The 23,549-nt window shown below is 42.9% G+C and overlaps 1 protein-coding gene across 1 annotated transcript in view; it reads right to left on the reverse strand.

Annotated features, from left to right (window-relative positions):
• The window catches only part of HECA (hdc homolog, cell cycle regulator), a 47,132-nt gene extending 24,112 nt beyond the window's left edge, over positions 1-23,020 (reverse strand). Inside the window, exon 1 of the mRNA XM_072719794.1 lies at positions 22,471-23,020. Coding sequence (XP_072575895.1) covers positions 22,471-22,741 — 271 coding nt within the window. The 5' untranslated portion in view covers positions 22,742-23,020. The remainder of the gene's footprint in view (positions 1-22,470) is intronic.
• Between the last annotated feature and the right edge of the window lie 529 nt (positions 23,021-23,549).

Consider the following 23,549-nt stretch of genomic DNA (forward strand, 5'->3'; position numbering starts at 1 on the left):
CAGCTCCCTCCACCTCAGACTGCTATTCATACCCAGACCTCCACCTATTGCTCTCTCACCTGGTTTATTTCTCAGCATTTCTCTTCTCTCAGACTCAGCTGGGCTGTTCCTGTCACTCTACTCTGCCAGCCAACTCTGCCCTCAGTCCACCCGATCCACACAGGTGCCTCCCCCCCACCCCCGACCCCCTCCCAGACGCGCTCCCAGACTCACTCCCAGACCCACTGGTGAACTGAGACAATAGTGAAATGGACTCAAGTTGCTCCCAACTCTACCCTGCCTTGTCTTCTGTCAAGAGATCCCCCCTTGGCTCCAACCCACAAAAGTCAGACTTTTTGGGGTACTTATCATCCTCATGTGGGCCCAGTCTTGTCTTTGCTTTGCTCTTCTCAACACCATTATCTTTATATCCTTTGTACCCATTCTCCTCCCTCACCTATCAAACCTGGGAATTCATATTCCACAAATGCGAAAAGGAGAGTCTCATATTTATCTCAAAGTCTGTATCTATGGGATGAACTGAGAAATGACAAGTGATAAACAAATGGCCACATAATTTGAATGTACACCTGTCGTCACCACTGACAATTATGGGAGACCAACAAATTCCACCATCTTAGGATGGCTACTTAAGAAATATCAGCGTAGGGGCACCTGGGTGGCTCAGTTCATTATCTGACTCTTAATTTCAGCTCAGGTCATGATTTCAGGGTCATCAGATTGAGCCCTGTGTTGGGCTCTACATTCAGCATACAGTCTGCTTAAGATTCTCACTCTCCCTGTCCCTATGCCCCTCCCCCTTTAAAAAATTTTTAAAAGAAAGGTCAATCTAGGGGTACCTGGATAGCTCAGTCAGCTGAGCATCCCACTCTTTTAATTTCAGCTCAAGTTGTGGTCTTGGGTTGGTGAGATCAAGCCCCACATCAGGCCCCACCCTCAGTGAGGAGTCTGCTCCTCTCCTTCTTCCTCTCACCCACCCCTCCCATCACACTCACAGTACACATGTGATGTGTGCTCTCTCTATATATAAAATAAATCTTTAAAAAAAAAATGAAACATCAATGTAGTAACTTAGTAGGGAAAATAACAGATTATTGAAGTTATCTAGTCTTCATCAGTGGCACTAGCAATTATAATGGCAATTTGTTTTAATAAGAGAAAGTCATACCCATTGGTAATCACAGATACATATACTCATATATAATAGTTATAAATTTATAACAGATGTCAATCTGAAATATGGCACACTCATATGTTCATCAGTGTATCTATAAAAAACTAGATACAACCTTATCCATGTAAGCTTATATATACGTACATGCATACACATGCATATGCACACATCCATACATAGACAATACCGTTTCCATAGCAAAAAACAAACAAAAAAACCTTGCATTTTATTTTTACATACTCTAGTACAGAAAACCCAAACTGTGGGGTGCCTGGGTGGCTCAGCCAGGTAAGTGTCTGCCTTCGGCTCAGGTCAGGATCTCAAGCCCCTGGGATGGAGCCCCACATCAAGCTCCCTGCTCAGCGGAGAGTCTGCTTCTCCCTCTCTCTCTCTGCCCCTCACCCCTGCTTGTGCTTTCTCTCACTCTCTCTCTCAAATAAATAAAGTCTTTTAAAAAAAAAAAAAAAAAAGGAAAGAAAACCCAAAATGCTCTTTCACAAGAAAATTACTTATTATATGTTCTTATACATTTACAAACAGAAAATTGTGAAACAAAAACTACAAAGAAAGGGCCTTCAACTTATTATGAACCCAAACTAGTCCTTGAAAGGGAATTATGGTTTTGCTAAGCAAGTTCCTTAACAATTAAGTTTTAACCTCAGGATCACTTCATGAACCCCAGTCATTTCTGGCCTTGTTTACAACTGCCAGTAAACAACTGTTTATGGGTCCCCTTTCCTGTGTCACTCTGGACGATGATCAGCACAGCATTAGCCACAACAGAAATCTGTCATCACCATTGAGAATGCTGACCACATTCTCCAAGACCCTCATCAGCCTCTGCCTCCCTGGCTGGCATCAATGCAAATTCAATCCACATCTTCCCCTTGCAGTGACGTAGGAGTTTGAAGCTTGTCAGTCTAGTAGATTTACTTCATCTTTTATCAGACACTAGAGTAAAAAGAGAATGATGAAAAATATACACAAATGAGTATTTGGAGGGATCCCTGGGTGGCGCAGCGGTTTGGCGCCTGCCTTTGGCCCAGGGCGCGATCCTGGAGACCCGGGATCGAATCCCACATCGGGCTCCCGGTGCATGGAGCCTGCTTCTCCCTCTGCCTGTATCTCTGCCTCTCTCTCTCTCTCTGTGACTATAATACATAAATAAAAATTTAAAAAAAAAAATGAGTATTTGGAAACAGGAAATATTGATAACACTGTGCACAGATGTGATGACTTCAGTGTTTCCAGTTTCCTTTTTTCTGCTCCTGGAATGAATCGGGGAACATCAATATGGTACATGACAACCCTGAATATATTCCATCATCACAACTGATCATGAAAATGGTAAAAGTCTGCCATCTATAAATACTACGGATTTGAGTTGAGGCCAGATTTTTTTAAATCAGCATGTGCTGTTAAGCAGTCTTAATTCACTGGGTCTGACACACCAAAATCCTCTGAATCAAATAAATTAAATTTAAATAAATAAATAAATACATACATACATACATACATACATACATACATACATAAAACCGAAATCCTCTGAATCATTAAATGAAGAAGTCAAATACAATATAATATGAGTACCTGACTATAGGTCACTAGAGATCTGGACATCTGAAAACAAAGTATAATAATTATATTCTCAAAATCCTTTAAAAATTCAAACTATAAAGATAAATTTCATATAGGAAACATTTCAGAATGATCTGGTCTCTAAATAAGTCAGTTTTCTTATCATGTTACTGTATATAACTGCCTAAAGAAAGAGCTTTCAAATTTTCCAGGATACTCAATCATCACACAGTTGGGCAAATGTATGACTTTCTAAAATGTCATTTAACAAGGACCCTGTTCTAGGAGACACAATAAAAATGCCAGGGTTTGTCTTGGGGTTAAACACTTATTTCAGAAGAAAGAAAATACATAGGGGCTCTCAAAATCAGCTAATTACAACTACTTGCACATCAGTTCAAATAATGTTTTTGAATACCTATTATGTAGCCAGTGCAGAGTTTAGCACAGGAGATGCAAGTGCTGAATAAGATCATAAGCCATACTTCACTACTTCCTTGAGTATCTTATACTTTTGTTGAAAACTGAACACTTTAAAAAATATAAAGTAGCAACTCTGAAAACCAGATTCCTTCTCCTCACGGGACATTCTGCTGTTGCTATTGCTGTTTATTGGTTTAGTGATTTTCTTGGGCTAATTCTGTAAAGTCTGGGGTTTTGGGTTTTTTGGGGGTTTTGTTTTGTTTTTTTGTCATATGCAGCCACCAAAATTCCTCCTCAGCTGACTTAGTGATAACTGAGCTAATAACTGAACAGAGATTTCCTTAAATGCCTTGAACTGGTAAGTCTCCCACCCTTCAACCAGGAGCTGTATGTTGTGCTGGGACATGCTTTCAATGCTTCAATAGTTCACAACTGTTTCAGCCTCTACTTGCTGATAGTGCAGAGCCTGAAGGCCAGAGGTAAGAAGGAGGACTTTCTCAAGTATTTCCTGGGCATGCATGCATCCCTCCCCATGGGCATAGGCTTCTAGAGCACTGGAAATACATCAGAGCTTTTCATATGCCCTCTATGGACAGCTCATTCCCAAGATTTTCTTTTCTCAGTTATTTGGCCAACCTCTTGTTTGCTCCAACTGCTATCACTGCCACAGGCAGTTGTGATGTTTAACAACTGCTGCTGACTGTTTTCAAAAGAAATCCTAAGAATAGGACTTTACCACAGGGCAATTTTTGAGCCAGGTTAAATAAAGACAAGCCCTATGTATGAGCTTTTACCAGGGAGCTTCCAGGAAAGCCAATAGTGACAATTCTCGGGGGCTAGGGCTTTTGGGGAAGCTCCAAACTTGTTTTTTCTCCTCCAATGACTACTAGGCTACTTGTTTAAAGCTACCCCGGAGCCAGGGAGAGGGAGTGGGAATAGAGCAAGTTAAAACACAACAATATTCAGTGTTCTTACAATGATTGAATCCTTTTCCCTGAATAAACACTCCTAGGAGTACTGCAAGCCTATGGTTAATTTCCAGAATCCTGAAAAGTTGATTTTATTGTTGCCTTTGTTCTCTTTGCTTTTATGGAGAAGCAGATCTCTAGAGGTCCTTACTCTGCCATTCCAGAAGTGCTTCTTAACACAAAATTAAGTTTAGGATGCCTGGGTGGCTCAGTCGGTCAGGTGTCTGTCTCCGGTTCTGGTCCATGACCCCAGGGTTCTGAGACTGAGACCCACATCCCACTCTCTGCTCAGCTGGGAGCCTGTTTCTCCCTCTCCCTCTGCCACTCCCCCTGCTTATGCTCAAGCGCGCGCGTGCTCTCTCCCTGTCAAATAAAATCTTTAAAAATAAGCAAAATAAACTTAAGTTTATATACATATTTTGTTACAGAAAAATATGATAGAATAATCAGTAAAAGACTTCCAAGCAGGGCAATATTTGTTTGTTTTTTAAAGGTTATTTATTTATTCATGAGAGACAGAGAGAGAGAGAGAGACAGGCAGAGACATAGGCAGAGGCAGAAGAAGGCTCCATGCAGGGAGCCCGACATGGGACTCGATCCCAGGACTCCAGGATCACACCCTGGGCTGAAGGCTATGCTTAACCGCTGAGCCACCCAGGCGTCCCACCAAGCAGGGCAATATTTGGTCTTAGAATCAAATTCTGGGTAAGAATTGAATAAAAATAAAGAAAAAATGTAAAATTTCTGAGTATTATTTTTTAAATAGCTAATAAATGGTCATCAAGTTACTATGATATTGGCATTCTCTTTAAATATATTTAAATGATGTTTTACAATACATTGGAAATGGTAACCTCTGCATTTATTTAAAGCTTTAAAAACTGGGTGTAACATTAAATGTGCAAGAGAAACTCTGTTTTTGAATTCTTTTAGGGGTCACAAAAGCAAAAACGTTGGACAACCACTTTGAAATCAGCCTTCTAAAAATTACCCTATGATTATATCATACACACATTCAGGAAACTCAGAAACTCCCAGACTAAAGCCCCAAGTCCCCAAGTCCTCTGAGTATGTTCAAGTAGCTCCACGATTAGGCCCTAGACTGGCCTTTCTCACCAGATAACCCACCAGGCCCAAAAGCGAAGCCTGTGCTTTAGCCATGATCTCTGGCTGTGGTCACAGCCCGCACAGAAAGCAGATTAGAGAGGAAGGGACAGATACAGCCTGTAGAAGGCTAACTGCAGCCCACCGCTGCCCCACACCACACCTCAAATTGACTAGGTGTTGGCATATCATTTCTTGATAAACTGGTATTTTTTTAAGTGAAAACTAAAAAGTTTTCTTAACTTTCTCAGATATTTAAGACCTTTTCTCTATTACATAAAAAAAAGACACCAAGTTTTATACATAAAAGGAAGCTAATACAAAAATATTTTGTCAACTTGTTTTAATTAGTACAGGAGCTACAAATAAGCTCACTTAAGCACATCTGTCTTAACCTCTGATTTAGATTATCCTCCCTTATGTTATTTTAGTATCTGAGACTACTCCAAAGTGGGTAGCAAATCCAGTACACAGTGATTACATTCTATTAAACATGTTTTTAATGCTTTGAATGGGGTTTAAACATATGCTTTTACTCAGACAAGCCACTCTATACAAATAAACATGGAAGTTTTACATTAAAAAAAAAGAGCTCCTCAACTATATTTAACAACTTGGGTTTTTAACATTCTCTCAATATATTGTTTATTCTCTGGGACCTATGCTTTCCTTACTTTCATTTAAAACCCACAACCTTAAAAATAAAAAAATAAAAAATAAAAAAATAAAAAAATAAAAAAATAAAGGGATCCCTGGGTGGCGCAGCGGTTTGGCGCCTGCCTTTGGCCCAGGGCGCGATCCTGGAGACCCGGGATCGAATCCCACATCAGGCTCCCGGTGCATGGAGCCTGCTTCTCCCTCCGCCTGTGTCTCTGCCTCTCTCTCTCTCTCTGTGACTATCATAAATAAATATAAATAAAAAATAAAAAATAAAAAAAAATAAAACCCACAACCTATCTAGCCTCAAGTTCAAACTAAATCGAAAGCTACAGGCTTCTATTATACCTATTTTTTATTTCTATTCTGGCTTTATCATTCTGTTATCAGTTAAAAAAAAATCTGTATCAGGGATGCCTGGGTGGCTCAGTGGTTGAGCATTTGCCTTTGGCTCAGGTCTTGATCCTGGGGTCTTGGGATCAAGTCCAACATCAGGGTCCCTTCAGGGAGCCTGCTTCTCCCTCTGCCTATGTCTCTGCCTCTCTCTGTGTGTCTCTCATGAATAAATAAGTAAAATCTTTAAAAGAAATCTGTATCAATTATGACTATAAAATAGAAAAGTCATTTTTCCTTTTCTTAACAGAGGCCATGTCAAGATCCCAAAGGACAGAGACCCAAATATGCCTGGTTTAGGCTGAATATCAGAATGAAGATAATGGTTCCATAGTTTTCCAGAATGTTTCTTTAAAATACTGAAGTTCAGGGCACCAGGGCGGCTCAGTGGTTGACCGTCTGCCTTTGGTTCAGGTTTTGATCCTAGGGTCCTGGTACTGAGTCCCGCATCAAGCTCCCCACAGGGAACCTGCTTCTTTCTCTGCCTTTTTCTCTATGCTTCCCATGAATAAATAAAATCTTAAAAAAAAATAAAATACCGAAGTTTCACAGAACAGAATTAAGACAATGTCTTCATTCATATTCTACATTTCCTGAACCCCCAGTAACCTTTAGTGATTTGCCCAAGGTCACTCAGTTGGTAAGAGGCATTCCTTCTTCCACTCATACCCATCTGCACACAGATCAATAAAGAGCATAAAGTCACCTTATAAAAAGAGGCAGTGACCAACAAGCTTTGCGAAACCAGATCAAAATAAGCAGTTCTATAATTTGGAATGGTGTCTCTTTTTTTTTTTTTAAGATTTTATTTATTTATTCATGAGAGAAACAGAGAGAGAGAGAGAGAGGCAGAGACACAGGCAGAGGGAGAAGCAGGCTCCATACAGGGAGCCCGACATGGGACTCCATCCCAGGTCTCCAGGATCCCGCCCTGGGCTGAAGGCGGTGCTAAACCGCTGAGTCACTGGGGCTGCCCTGGAATGGTGTCTTATTCAAAATTGTAGCACTACTTACTGTGATGTGATTACCCAAAAGCTTATTCAAAATGTTCAATACCCATATTACTCCTCAGACTTACCTTAAAACTAGGTATATATAAGGAAGCCCAAGTTAAGGAAGCAATTGCTTAAACTCAATTATGATATAGAGATTTCCTGACCCCATCTTTGTACTTCTTAAAAACATAGAGAGGGGCACCACAGTGGCTCAGTCAGTTGAGCATCAGACTCTTGATTTCAGCTGAGGTCATGATCTCAGGATCCTGGAATCAAGTCCCAGGCCAGGCTCTTCACACTTCATAGGAAGTCTACTTAAGGATTCCTCTCCCTTCTCCTCTGCCCCTCCCCACACACAAGTGCTCAAAGATAATTACATTAAAAAAAAAAAAAAAAAAAAGATGTGATAAATCTACTCTAGCTAACAGAACTGCTAAACTCAGGGAAAAAAAAGTCATGAGCAAAGGTTTACATAGTCATTAATGAGAATAAAGCAATTTTCCTTGAAATGAATGTAAAGAAACATACCATTCTTTTGGTATGGAGACTAGTGAACTACACAGCAAAAAAAGCAGATGTTCAGAAACAGAAGCTCAGCCTGTCTTGCCTGAACCCTGTTTGAGTCAACAGACTGAGTCAATATACCAACTCTCCAGACTATTTAAGACTAGTTTATTTAAATCAATAAAATCGTAATACACCGTAACTAAGTTCATTTCCCTACCCTATCCATCCCCCAAACTAAACTAAATCCTTATACTCTTGTTTTCCATATGCCTTTTCTGCCCTGTTCAGCTCCCTGAAAAATACTTTCTGCTCCCTTGCCTTCCCTTCAAAATAAACCTGGGAAAATGCTTCATAGCAATCCCTCCCAGCCTGGCAGTCACTCTGCTGAGATCCAAGGAGAAAAGACAAAGCTTTTGCCTGGGGGCTGCACTGGTCTATTTCTGAAATGCTGCATCAGCAACCAACAAGCAAGTTACAGAATCTATTGCAACAAGAAAAGACTTGTCAAAGAAGAGAGCATGTCTAAGTCTTATACATACCTCAGTAAGAATAAAAACTAGACTCAAGAATCAGTCATGTCTCCTGGTCCAACAGTTTACCACATATTCACACTCAACACAACCTGCTGTTATATGACCTGTTTTCAATATATATTTCATAAGATTTTCTACTGCTAAGGAAACTCAGTTATAGACTGCCGCTGAGATATTAAGCCAGTGATGTCATTCTAGCCAGACATTCATTCTTTTCTCAACTACTTCTGTGGAACAAAGATATAATTTTATAGTACGGCCACTCTCAAAGACTCAAAACTATTCATTTCTAAACTAGAGGGAAAAAATAATGTATGCCATTTATAAAGTTACCAAATATATCTAGAAATTTCTTTTTGCTATAGGAGAATATGTCACAGTAAATATAATTCTACTGAAATATATATAATGTATATGGTTATATGTTAAATGAATTCTAAATAGTATTTCCAAATCTGTCAAGAGAAAAACATTTCCAATTAACTTTTTTAAATTGGAACATTAGGAACGCCTGGGTGGCTCAGCGGTTGAGCATCTGCCTCCGGCTCAGGGCCTCATCCCAGGGTCCCAGGATCGAGTCCAACATTGGGCTCCCCCCAGGAAGCCTACTTTTCCCTCTGCCTGTTTCTGCCTCTCTCTCTCTCTGTTTCTGCCTCTCTGTCTCTCATGAATGAATAAATAAAATCCTTACTAAATAAATAAGTAAATAAATAAAATTGTAACATTAAAAAGTTATGAGGAGGGATCCCTGGGTGGCTCGGCGGTTTAGCGCCTGCCTTTGGCCCAGGGCACGATCCTGGAGTCCCGGGATCGTGTCCCGCATCGGACTCCCTGCATGGAGCCTGCTTCTCCCTCTGCCTGTGTCTCTGCTTCTCTCTCTCTCTCTCTCTCTCTCTCTCTCTCTCTCTGTGTCTCTCATGAATAAATAAATAAAATCTTTAAAAAAAAAAAGTTATGAGGAAAACTGATTTAGTCCAAAGTCAAATTTCAAATCTGAATACCTCAAGGATGAAGCTTACAGTGTTTTTAATCGGGATCCCTGGGTGGCGCAGCGGTTTGGCGCCTGTCTTTGGCCCAGGGCGCGATCCTGGAGACCCGGGATCGAATCCCATATCGGGCTCCCGGTGCATGGAGCCTGCTTCTCCCTCTGCCTGTGTCTCTGCCTCTCTCTCTCTCTCTCTCTGTGACTATCATAAATAAAAATTAAAAAAAAAAAAACAGTGTTTTTAATCAATCAAATCTCAAGAAAAACAATCATTCTATATAGATATATTGACATATTTATGCATACATTAAAACTTACATGTAACCAAGCAACATATGCCTATATAAGATACTTTGATAAAATCTATAATATAGTTTGGTATATCCAAAATTCTTCAATGTAATTTAAAATGCAAAATCTAAAAGGGAGTTAAGGAAACAAATGAAAGCCACATATAAGCATTTCAAATGTTTTTACAGTAACACAAACTCCTTCTCCATAGGACCCTAGAGGCAGGTAAAGAGCAAAAAGTAGAAAGGCCGAGTGAATCAAGGTACAAACTAAGTGAGGCAAGATTACAGATACAGGCAAATACATGTAAATCATGAGTACAATAGCCAAAAGCAAGGCTCTGTTAATAAAATGGTTAAAATCACAGTGGAAGTTGCCGTTACTGATGAAACCTGGTTACCAGATGATTCACAGATCACAACAGAACAATCCCCAAGTTAGCCATCCTCACTCTGCTGAAAGAATCCTACCCAACGCTTCACCACAGTCATTCCTCATGGCAGGGTCAGAAAGCCCTTGCAGAAACTCCTAAGGGCTCCCTCAAGGAGCTGGACTTGCCCTGAGAACAGCAGGCAAGCACTGCAGATTCTCCTGGAAAATCTGCACAGCAGAGCTCCTAGACCTGAATGTGGAGAGAAACTAAAGGCTTCCCCAATAAGGATTTTGGAAGAATAACATTCACTGAGAACTTAAGGAGGCAAAGCCAAGGCCTGCCCTGGGTTCTTTGAAAAATTAGAGTATGCAATCAACGCAGTGGGAAGCAACCACACTACCATACAAGTAATTAAGGACCAACAATTCACCTAGAAAACCCTAAAACTCCCAAATCATGACCCAACAATCTGCTTTGTCAAATAGCTCTATATTTTGTTTGCAAAGAATTGGTCACAAACGATGTATCATTATCATCTTTATTTTCTACAGATTAGAACATTTGGGCTGAGGGACACCTGAATGGCTCAGTCAGTTGAGTGTCTAACTCTTGATTTCAGCTCAGGTCATGATCTCAGGGTCCTGAGATTAAGCCCCACATGGAGCTCCAAGCTCAGGACAGAGTCTGTTTGTCCTTCGCCCTCTGCTCTTCCCCCTGCCCTCGTCCCCCCCACCAACACACACACTTTCTCACATAAGTAAATAAATACATAAATGAAATCTTTTTTAAAAATAAGGGGAAAAAAAGAGCATTTGGACTGAGAAAAGTTCATTGGTCTTGCAAAATGCCAGATCTCAAGTTATGACCCGTGTCTGTCAAATCTCACACTCTTTAGAACAAGCAGTGAGTTTGGGAACCTCTTCCAAATCACAGACATTTGAGAAGCACAAGGGCTGACTGGATCAGCATGATGGAGATGCGAATAAATTTTAGTTCAGTTGAGTGCTATACCTTCATTTTACTAACACACAAATGTAATTTCAATCCAAGTTGTAACGAGAAAAATGAGAACTTTCTTGTGACTTGGCATTTAGTGTGTTATCACAAAGAAGTTATGGGCAATTTTAGCCTTAAGAGGACTCGGTTTGCAGCTTTATTCTTAAAAAGAGGTGGTAAGTAACGAATGGACCTTTACCTACAAGTTTCCAAGTCCTCTGTAACTGGAATAGAAAGTGCAAGGGACTTTAGCAGTGTGCAAGAAGTGACAGGTGTTGAGCACTGCAGCTCAGCTGCCAACTGGAAGGACAATAGCGGTCAGGGAAGTGGAGGGTCAGAGAAGCCAGCAGGAACTGCAACGCATTCTATGAAAACAGAGCCTCGAAAATTAAATACAAAAAGGAAACAGAACCTAATGTAAGAGCACTGCTGTGCACTGATATCCCAGTGAGCTCAGTCATTAAGCTTACGCCATGCTCACACTCCTTTTCCTGCCAGTACCATCGTCACACAGGCTACTTTCCTCATACTCCCTACCTTTCTCTCAAGTCCTCTCTCTATGTGGATGTTCTGTGATCATACAAAACCATAACATTTCTAACCAGGAAGGACACCTGAAATAAGGCAAAAGATGAAAAAAATAAGCCAAGGGAAATGTATATGAAAAAAGTATCCTGAATATACAAAACCCTTGTGTCAATCAGTAAGAACACAAATATCCCATTTGTAAAATGATGAAAAAGCACAAACAGGAAAACACACAGAAAGGCACTCACTCACTGACAATCCAACAAATGCAAATAAAAGTAACAATGACTTGTAATTTTTCAAACTATCTGATTGGTGAAGATGAAAATGATCCTCAAAACCCATGCTGAGGGGCAGCCCTGGTGGCGCAGCGGGTTGGCGCCGCCTGCAGCCTGGGGTGTGATCCTGGGGACCTGGGATCGAGTCCCACGTCAGGCTCCCTGCATGGAGCCTGCTTCTCCCTCTGCCTGTCTCTCTGCCTCTCACTCTCTCTCTGAATAAAATAAATAAATCTTAAAAAAAAAATTAAAAAAGAATATGAAGAAAGGCGTACCCCATGGAGGGCAGCGGTCACACAAACAGCTAAACCCTTTCCAGGGGGCAGTGTGGCAATTTGTCTTGAAGCCTTAAAAACCATATGCCTTGTGACCAGTGATCCCACACCTAGGACTTTAGCCTAAAGAAGATAATCACATCCTAGTTACAAACAGTGGTCCATTAAGAACAGGAAGCGTCAGTTCAAATGTTTCACAACCTTCACAATTCCAAGACCAGGAAATCCTTCCATCATAATGAGAAGGAATCAGATCAACATGAATGGAAAACGTATGAGCGAAGTGCTTCCTTCGTCAAGTGTTTTGCTTCACAAACTTGATCTTAGTTTCAAGTACCCAAATGGTGAGCATAAGGCCTTTTAAAGGTAATTTAAACAGCCCTATTGCTTCCTTGATGTTTATATACTGCATTTAAGTCCTCAACTTAAAAATTCACTCATTGGGCAACCCTGGGGGCGCAGCGGGTTTGGTGCTGCCTGCAGTCTGGGGTGTGATCCTGGGGACCTGGGATCGAGTCCCACGTTGGGCTCCCTGCATGGAGCCTACTTCTCCCTCTGCCTGTCTCTCTGCCTCTCTGTCTATGAATAAATAAATAAAATCTTTAAAAAAAAAACTCATTCATTTATGCACATGTATGTGTGTCAGTCAAGATGGACCTAATGCCACACAGAATCAAACTGTGGCTTCAGGGTCAGGCACATCTCTGTAACCCAAACATGCCTTTTCTACAAAAAATGAAAGAGGTCATACGTAACTCAGGGACCTCATCTTTAAGTCCAGACTGCCAACTGCACGTTTTGTATCTGGCTCCTAGAAAGCAGTTAACAAAGGGCAGTTGTGGTATCATCATGGTTCTGACTGCTGGAAGCAGCTGCTTCTCCTTTCTGTGGATTCTATGGGTTCTGCAGCCCCAACACACTTACCACCCAGCAACCTTACCCAATTTGCTCTGGAAGCCAGACATTATCTACACATCTGAAACTAAATGTCTAGGGATGCCTGGGTGGCTCAGTGGCTAAGCATCTGCCTTTGGCTTAGAGCGTGATCCCAGAGTCCAGGAATTGAGTCCTGCATCAGGCTCCCTCTAGGGAACCTGCTTCTCTCTCTGCCTATGCCTCTGACTCTCTCTCTCTCTCTCTCTCTCTCTCTGTCTCTCATGAATAAATAAATAAAATAAAATGCCTAATATAGTGAAACCATATCATTCATTACAGAGCTAACAGTACTGCAACATGTAAGCACTGCCCAATAAGAACAGATCTGAGGAGCTGGAAACCATTTGGAATAGTTTTGGAGCTGCCCCATATGTTAGATGTACACATTTCTGCCTCTACCAGAAAAGGACACTTCGTATTTCTCAATACCAGGCTCTCTCCATGGCTTCTGGCAGCAATGTGTGTGTTCAGTAACAACCATCACCAACCATCCTCGGCTCAGCCTCTCAGATTACAAACCGCACATGCTGCCAATCAAAAATAGCCAGAACTTGATTCTGTACATCCCTGTTTCCATTTCTGCCCAGACACTGAGCTTCGTCAGGCACTGAGACATAACAAATAATATGTCACTTTAATAAGAAGCTGTACTATAATAGTTCTACTAAATATTATACTGAAATAACCACATTCAGGAATGCTCATTTAGAAACCTAAAAGAGTTTGTAATTGAGTTTCAACATTAGTGTCAAAGACTCTTCTGAGATGCTTTTATAACTTGAAAGGACATGATCTGAAGTATCATCAAACTTATGCTTATCCCTAGGGAAAACATACTTTTTTAAACAGCTTCCTTAGTTATATGTGTAATTTGATACCCTGTTAACTTTTGCCTAAACTTATCCTTTTCATTGGTTTTATAAAGGCATATGCTTTAAAATCATCTATTTCTAATAAATTTCCAACAAACTTAAAAATAGAAATCCTGAATTATGACACTGTCTTTTGCTATCTGACCACCTGCAATTGTTATTACAGGGGTAATGTAATCTGAACTGCAAAATATTTTGAAGAGATCAATGTGCCACTATAGACTAAAAATTAGTTTCAGCTGAAGGCATCGGAGTTCCTAAAATCTCTTATCTGACTAAAAGCAGAGCCTCTCAAAGGAACTGTCTCCTTCCTGGGAGCAATCAGGGAAGACTGACTCTTATCACCAGACATAAGTCTTGACACCAAACCTAAGCAGCCACTGTCACTAACCATCATCTCTCTCATCTATTCTCTAACGGCACATTTCTTTTCCAGAAAGATATTTTTCCCATGGGTGCCTTTTTTCTTCTCCACTTCTCTTATTAAGAAGTCCTCTGTTCTCCCCATAAGTGATTTCTCTCCTCCCCTTCTCTTAAGTTGGTATAGAAGCCACAAATTCTAGCCCCCTACTTTGAGTCGCTTTTTCTGTGATTAAATCAGTCTTTTCTCTTGTTAGTCTGTCTTTTGTCAGCTTAATTTGCAGACCCCAATTCTTACACATAAGATAGAGGAAAATCTCTTCCTCCTGACAAATTAAACCTACAAAATACATTATGTGAGTGTATATAAGAATCATGCTTTCTTATTAATTACCGTCAATGCAATTATGATTAACATTTAACACTTCCTCTTTAAGTCTTCCTCTTATCTTATTTTAAACTTCCTCTTAATCTTTGTTTCTAACTCTTAGATTGTTTTCAAGTATTATCCTCCTAAGTATAATTTAGCAAAAAGAATTTGTTCCCCTTTTGTACTTCTAATAAATTAGGACATAATTAAGCATTAGAAGCAATATTACTCTTTGCAGTTTTATAAAAACTCTCTAGTACAAACTGAAACATCTTGTTGATTAAATAAATCAAGTAGCTATTTCAGCAACCACTGAGAACTGGAAGCTTTCTAAAATATACAGAATGGGGCAGCCCCGGTGGCCCAGCAGTTTAGCACCGCCTTCGGCCCAGGGTGTGATCCCAGAGACACGGGATCAAGTCCCACCTCCCTGCAGGGAGCCTGCTTCTCCCTCTGCCTGTGTCTCTGCCTCTCTCTCGCTCTGTGTGTCTGTGATGAATAAATAAATAAAATCTTAAAGAATAAATAAAATATACAGAATTAAGATACACACACCTATACACAAAGTTACTTTGTACAAAACAATGAGAGCCAACCTCAACCAAAGTTTGTTTTAAAACTGATCCAGGGGATCCCTGGGTGGCGCAGTGGTTTGGCGCTTGCCTTTGGCCCAGGGCGCGATCCTGGAGACCCGGGATCGAATCCCACGTCGGGCTCCCGGTGCATGGAGCCTGCTTCTCCCTCTGCCTATGTCTCTGCCTCTCTCTCTCTCTCTCTCTCTCTCTGTGACTATCATAAATAAATAAAAATAAAAAAAAAATAAAAATAAAAATAAATAAAACTGATCCAATGATAATAAAAACAGAATGAGAAACCAAGAAAATTAATCCAACTTGGCACAGAGATATACACTTTCTACCAAGGTATGAAAAAATAAACCATAGGGACAATTCTCCCTCCAGAGAAAACGGTATCTGCTCAGATGGCCCCAACCAGTGGGTTGGCAGTTGGTTCTCTTAAGCTTACCTCAATTAGCTAAGCTCCCATGGCTCAGAAAGCACAGGGGTGCTGGTGCCCACAACAAAGACAGACTCTCCACATGGCAGCCTTGGTACTGTGACACCATTACCGCTGTCCCCACTTACTAAAAAACCACAATCAAGGGTCCAAAGCAGGTTGGGCCAATAATCCTTGACTAATTGTATCAAAAGAAAAATTGCTAAAATACCCTTCTGTAGAAATTACAACTTCATAAGCTTGTCAATACCTATGAGGACAAACCAAGCTAACTGAACCTATGTTTTCTTGTTTTTTTGTTTTTTAAGATTTTATTTATTTATTCACAAGAGACACAGAGAAAGGCAGAGACATAGTCAGAGAGAGAAGAAGTAGGCTCCATGCAGGAAACCAATCCCGGGACTCCAGGATCACACCCTGAGCCGAAGGCAGACACTCAACCACTGAGCCACTCAGGTGTCCCTGAACCTACTATGCCCTTTTGCAGTTCAGTTGACCCGTTGTCTACTTACAAACCTCAGGGATGGTCCTCTACTGGCCACAAAACATCCAGATTTGACCATCTGGCCCTACTCCCTTTCCAGCCTCCTGTCCTACCACTGTACCTGACACCAGTCACAAACTCCTGGCTACAACCAAAACTTAAGCCTCTTTCCCACCTCCCTCTGTTTGAAACATCTTTCCTTTGCTTTCAGGGCTAACTGCTTCTCTTCCTGCAAGACTGAGCTCAAATATCCCCCTTCTCCAGGAAACAAGTCATTTTCTCCACTGGGCACCCACAGCACATTATCATGGCTCCTGGTGTTCACATGTCTCTGTCCCAGCTTCACCATGAGACTGTTGGAATGTAGATTTTTATGCCTTCAAGTACAATTCAACATTAACTTCCAATCATAGAAGAGACAATAGGCACATAATAAATGTTTAGTAAATGGAGGAATACACAGATGAACAAAACAATGAATGAGCAAACAAATGAACACTCAAACTAATGAACCCTCTAGTTGTGGCCTGGAGAGAGGGGATGTTAATATTAATATACCAGTAACATTAAGGCCTGGCTGAGCCCCAAAGAATACCCTGAGCTACTTACCTCCTTCCAGCTACTCTTCAACTCCACGTTTATTTCACTTCTCCATATCACAATAATACAATCCCATCTTTTTTTCTTTTTTAAAAGATTTATTTATTGGGATGCTTGGGCGGCTCAGCAGTTGAGAACCTGCCTTCAGCCCAGGGTGTGCTTCCTGCTTCTCTCTACCTGTGTGTCTCTGCCCTCCTCTCTCTGTTTCTCACGAATAAATAAATAAAAATCTTAAAAAAAAAAAAAAAAAAGATGTACTTATTCATTTGAGAGAGATAGAGAGAGGTGGAAGGGAGGGGCAGAGAGGGAGAGAGAATCTCCAGTAGACTCCCTGCTGAACGCAGAGTTCAACATGGAGCTCATGACCCACAAGATCATGACCTGAGCCAAAACCAAGAGTCGAAGAGTCGGAGGCTTAACCTGAGCCACCCAGGCCCCCCATAATCCCAATCTTTTAATTCAACTTTTTACCACCTCAGAAGCCCTGGTCTTTATTTCTAAGCTGCACTCGTGTACTGCATGTAATAACCTACTTGTACTTTATTCTATACAGGCTCCCAAGTAGACCATAAGCCCCTTGGGCCCAATTCTTCTGTCCCTGTAATCCCAGAGCCTAACACAGTGCCTGATGAATAAATATATGAGATGAATAAATAAATGAAGGAAGATGTAACCGTTTTCACATTTTACTTTTTTCTTTTCTGTTTCTTTTCTGCTAAATCATCTGATCTTTCCAGGTAAACTATAATCAGAGATGATAAAGAATAGATCATTTGTAATCAAATCAGTGCTTGAATAAAAACCTGTATGATATCCATCTTTTCCTATATTAATATTCACAGACCTTTCACCTCCATCTTATTGTTTCTTGGTATCTATTCTCAATTCAGAATAGTTGAAAAAGTCTTATAATTGAATAAAGTTGAACAAATCAGAAAGCTTATAAAGCTATTACTGATAGTGCCCATATGTGCCAGGACCTGAGCCAAATCTTTAGTACGGTTTTTCTTCATTTTCAAAAACTCACTAAAGGGTTGTATTTAGAAAATGGAGTCTGAGAAAGATTACATAACTTGCCCCAAAGTCACTTTGCTAGTAAACTAGGGCACCTAGGTTTGTACCCACGCCTGTTCAGATTGCATGCCTGTTGACTAAAACTTTAAAATTTTTAGACCTTATTTCTTAAAATTAGAATAGTGGTGCAGACAGAATTTGAAGAGCTTATGCTTTCATGTTCATTATTACCAACTACCAAAATGCCATTCACCATTATCAGGTATCTTGTTGAATCCTTGTTAACCACCAAATCACTAAAGAGCACAGAAGTCCCCGAAAGAAATAAATGCAGTCCCCTTAAGTGTGGTAGCATCTGCTCCAGGCTCCCAATCCCACTGGGGCCCTCTTATTGCTGAGACATTCAGGGATACCAGCAATTCTCCCAGCATGCCTTTAAAACAAGAACTAGAGACTAGTAAGGCTATGGGGAAAGGGCACTCTGACCACCGCAGGGTCAAACTGCTACAACTTTTCTACAGGACCATCTGTCAGCATGTATTAAGTAATAATTTTTTTAAATGTATATCCTTTAACACAGAAGGTCCACAAGTAAAAGTTTATCATAAGTAACTGGATAATGCCTACAGATGTCTAAATAAGGACCTAAAGATCAGACAGTAGAATGATCAAAGTATCCAAGATGTGGACATAGGACGGCCTGTTATGCAGTCATGAAAATGGTGATGCACCTGTGTATTTACCACCCTGCTAAAATGTCCACAAAATACTGCATATGTAAAATGCAGATTATAAAATATACTATACTCTTTTTTTGAAAACTATATATGTACTTTTGAAAATTTGTAAGAGAAAAAATTAAAAGCGGACAAGAGTATGCATCAAATATTAACAATGGTGATCTACGCAGTATGCTTATGTGTTGGACTGGAAAGTAAAACAGAACTTTGCCTATCTTCTTTATTTTTAATTCTTTTTCCACAGTGGTCATTTTATTACTGGTAAAATAACGAAATAACAACATTTGTAATTATATCAATCCCTTAAAAATGCCTAAGAGAAGGGCTTCTGGGTGGCTCAGTTGGTTAAGCATCTGCCTCATCTGGCTCAGGTCATGATCCCAGCGTCCTGGAGTTGGGCTCCCTGCTCAGTGGGGAGTCTGCTTCTTCCTCTTTCTCTGCTCCTCCCCCCCAACTCATGCTCACTCTCTCTCAAATAAATTAAATATATATATTTTTTAATGTCAAAGAGCTGGTGAACAAAATCGATCAGAACAGATTTTTCTCTTCCTAAAGTTTTCCTTTTGATGCCTTCAAGTTTTTTAAATTGTTCACAGCTAATCCTGGAGTAAATTCATAGGAGGATTAAGCTGCAAGACACTTCCTAGTTTTATATCCTGTCTTCAATTCTCTACGGAATGATATATATTCTTGGACTTACAGGAAAGCTGACATTGAAGGTTTAGTTCCTAGAATTTAAACTCAGGTCCTCTAACAAATAAAGAGTAAAGACTGCACAAAACTCCATCCGCAGAGCAAAGGATAGTCTTCCTAAAAACACACAAAATAGATCTTTGATGGATGAGGCAATATTTTCTACCAATCCTCATTACAAAGGTGAATTTCAAAAGACAAGATCCAAAAGTAGCAGATATTTTTAAAGACCTGACAAAATTAACTTCTAAATAAAAAAAAAATGTATTCCGAGATGACAATCGTACTCGACATACCACAGACCTGCAATAAATATTCCTTGATTTGAAAATAAACAGCACTCTTTTTTTTCTGATGAATATAGATGATTTAAATGTAGTAAGAATTCAAGTAAACACCTAAAAAGAGAAACTATTTAAAATGTACTATAAACCTAGGGTTATAAAAAAAAAAAAAATGTGTTCACTGGTCTAAGTACAGAGAAAAGCACAAATCTTGCTTATAGGAACAGGTGGGAGTCCCAAAAACCCATTTGTAAAGAAGTATTTCCCATCAAAACAATGTCACGCTGGTAGTGAACTCCCAGCCTGATCCATAAAGGGTAGTGAGAACTATTTATCCAAAAACTGTGTCTTAGGTGAATGGCACTAGTGGTCTAAGAGAAGAAACAGATAATACTAGGGGAATAAATAAACCTTTCAGCTGAGCCCCTCTCCACAGAGGGCTCTCCAGCTAAGAGATGCCACTCCCCAAGTCATACCCTCTTTCTGGGGGCAGCCCATGTCCAAATGGTCAATGGAGGAGAGCAAGTTTTAAGGCCCCGCCTCCATGCTTCAAGGTGAAAGAATTCCTCAGGACCTTCCCCACTAAAGAGCTCCCTGTTCTAACTGTGTGGCAGTTCAACTCCTCCCTCTGCTCAATCCTGCTTCCCTCACTGTCCAGCTAGTGCATTTCCAGTAATATTCCTACACAAAGATATTTCTAGGATCTAAGATGCATTTGTAATTCCCTTGCTGTCAATTTTGCACGCAGATGCCTTAGCATCCATGTTCAGTCATCAACTGCAGTGAGAGGTTCTTCAAATTAAGGTGGATCATTCACGGAGACTTCATCATGTCAGAGCCAAGTGGGGCATCGTAAAATACAGCTCACTGGTCGAAGTTTGTGCCTTCTCTAACCCTGACTATGGCATTGTTTGGCCCATTTCTTCCCTTTTTCCCCCATTCATTTCATAAAACAAGCTCCAAATAAGAAATACACAGCTTCACACAGATATATACATAACTGCTAAATATACCTGAGTTTGCCATTTCAGAGGAAAGTAATAATAGGAACACCATAATCAGCTTGAAGTTTACAAAGGAAGAGGTATCACCAGCCTAATAAAAAATTTCCTCACACTGCCTTAAAGTGGTCTAAATCTTTCAGAGAAAAAAAAGGAAATTGCCAACTTGAAGACTCCGTACAAACAAAAAATAAAAAGGTAAACCAGACCACCAGGACTGGAATGCAAGCCCCATGAGGATCAGGATGTCTTCCCTCCATTACCACTGTACCCTTTAATACTTAGCATAGTACCGGTAACACTGTAAGTGCTTACTGTTTTTTGAAGGAGTGAATAAGAGCTATCGTTCATAGATCACTTCTCTTGAGGAACTGCTAAGCATGGAAGAAATGTAACAAGACTTTAAAACACACTTCGAACCGGGCAGGAAAGGGACGCTCGGAGCCTCACAATAACCCTATGAGGAAGCCAATGTAATAAATATAGATTTTTTTCCCCCACTTTAAAGGCGAGGAAATCAAGTCTGAGAAATCAAGTTTGCCGAGAAGGCAGAGCTCTAAGGGGGCTGAGCCACAAGTTTGTCTTCCTTCCCCTCTGCCACATCAAGACCAAAACAAAGTTGAGAGCTTGCAAAACCAAAGAACATGGAGAAGACTGCCTGGCCAAAAACTGTACTATCAAACAGTCAAAACCAGGATTCCAAAAAAAACAAAAAAAAACAAAAAAAAAAAACAAAAAAAAACAAAAAAAAAAACCAGGATGCCTGTTCCTGGAAAAAAAGAAAAACGTTCCTATTTCAATATTGCACAGACACAGTCAGTGGGGCCTATGCCTCTGTTCTTGGCAGGCTACGCTTCGACCTTCTATGTCCAGAGCACTGTGGGGTTCTAAGAAGTACCGGGGTCCGTTTAAAAAGTGACTGATCGGGATCCCTGGGTGGCGCAGCGGTTTGGCGCCTGCCTTTGGCCCAGGGCGCGATCCTGGAGACCCGGGATCGAATCCCACGTCGGGCTCCCGGTGCATGGAGCCTGCTTCTCCCTCTGCCTGTGTCTCTGCCTCTCTCTCTCTCTCTCTCTGTGACCATCATAAATAAATAAAAATTAAAAAAAAAAAGACTAAAAAGTGACTGATCTGCATAAAGAATGGCTTCAAACGCTGAAAAGCTACAAGGTAAAAGCCAGATACAAAGATCCTAACCGTCCTTCATTAAAATACCCCTCTATTCCCTTCCCTGAAAAACTGCCTGACTGCAGGAATTCAAAGAACTGTCCAAGTAAGAAGAAAGTCCCCGCCGGGCAGGCCCCCGTGACGAAGCCACGTCTCTGGAGTGACAAGGGCAGGTCCTGTCACACGCTCCCACTCCCGAGCGCCCCTCGGACGGCGCTTCCAGGCCCTGCCTACGATCAGCAGGCTTCCTTCTACAGCGGTAAAACAGATCCTACGGAGGATGATTTTTTTTTTTTTGAACTCCGGCCTGAGAACGGAAGTCAAGTTCAGATTCTCTTCCTTCCTCAAGCGAGCAGAATTGAAGAGCGCGCGCGCGCACACGCACACACACGCCCGGGAGCAGGAAGGGCTCGCGGCCCCTTCACCTGCGGGGTCGCCGCAGCCGGCCGGGATCCGCGGGGATCCGCGGGGACCCGCCGTAGCTCCTCGCTCGGGGGCGGGAGGGGGGACGGGGGCAGGGGCCGCAGGGCAGGACGGGCGGGTGTCGGAGTTGCCGACCGGATCATCTTCGCAACTTGGGCGGCTCTCTCCTTCCCTGCTCCCCTGCCCCCGCGGCCCGGGGCGCACGCACTCGGCCCGAGGGGCGCCCCCCGAGTCCCGGGCGCTCCCCACCCCCCGGCGCGCACCCCGGGCAGGGGCAGGGGCAGGGGCAGGGGCAGCCGCCGCGGGGCGGAGAGGCGGGGTGAGCACTTCCTGGCTCTCGCATTGTCCGCGCCCGCCCGCGCCCGCCCGCGCCCCCCCCCGCGCCCCGCCGGCCCCGCCGGCCCCGTCGGGGAGGAAGTCGGCGCTCACCCCGCCAGCCCCGTCTTACCGTTCCTGGCGTCGCCCGCCGCTGCAGCCCCCGCGGCGTTGGCGGCGTTGGCGGCGCCAGTCCCCGCGCCTCCGGTGCCCGCCGCGCCCCCGGTGCCCGGCGCGCCCGCCGCCGCCGCCCCGCAGCCGGCCGCCGCCGCCAGGCCCCCCCCGGCCGCCGCGCCCGCCGCGCCCGCCGCTGCCAGGGCCCCGGCTCCATTTTCCTGCTCGTCCCCGCTGCTGTTGGCGCGCTTGTTTTTGCGGCCGCCTTTGCTGTTTTTGGGGTTGGGCATCTCGCGAGCGTCCAGGTGCCCGGCGTCAGGGAAGGCGGCTCCCCCGCCCCGCACGGCCGCTCCCGGCCCGCGCGGAGCCGGCCCCGGGAGGGAGAGAATGGAGGGCGCGGGCCGGCCGCTCCTCGGGCGCCCGTCTAGCCGCGCGGCCCCCGCCGCGCCATCCCGGCCGCCGCGCCCTCCCCGGCTTCCCGGAGCCGGCGCGCGGCCGCCAGAGGCTCGCAGCCGCGCGAGCGCCGCGGGCTCGGGACGCGAGCTGGGAGCTCCCGAGCCGGAGGGAAAAGGCGGGTCTCCGGCTTGTTTTGATTCGGCTTCGCTGACACGCTCTGGCCCCGCCCCCGCCCGTGACGACACTGGGGATTCGGCCTGGCCGCGCCCACCCGGTGACCTCACGGCGGAGCGGAGCGGACCGGCCGCGTGACGTCACGCCCGCGCTGAGCCGGCCGCTTTCGAGTGACGTCATCCTGACGCCCTCACGGGGGTCTGCGCAGCTCCTGGGCCTCTGCGAAGCGGCTTCGTCAAGTGGCGCCTGAGCCAACCCGGTGGCATCGCGAGTAGTTACTGGGTGACCTCCTGACCTTCGTGTAATCGAGGCTTAGAACAATATGATCCGGAAAAACAGGCGGCTGACTGGAACAGAAGTGAGAACAAAGGATTTCGGACTCATAATCCATCAAAACACTTTGCCCTTCAAGAACAATCTTGGGCTCAGTGAGTACAGAAATAAGACAGTTCCCAGACTAGGGGAATGAACAGGGTCATGAATGCGAAGCCGGCACAGCACTGGGGTGAAAGGACCCACCAGCCAGGG

Source organism: Vulpes vulpes, chromosome 1, assembly GCF_048418805.1.
Source record: "Vulpes vulpes isolate BD-2025 chromosome 1, VulVul3, whole genome shotgun sequence".
NCBI lineage: Eukaryota > Metazoa > Chordata > Mammalia > Carnivora > Canidae > Vulpes > Vulpes vulpes.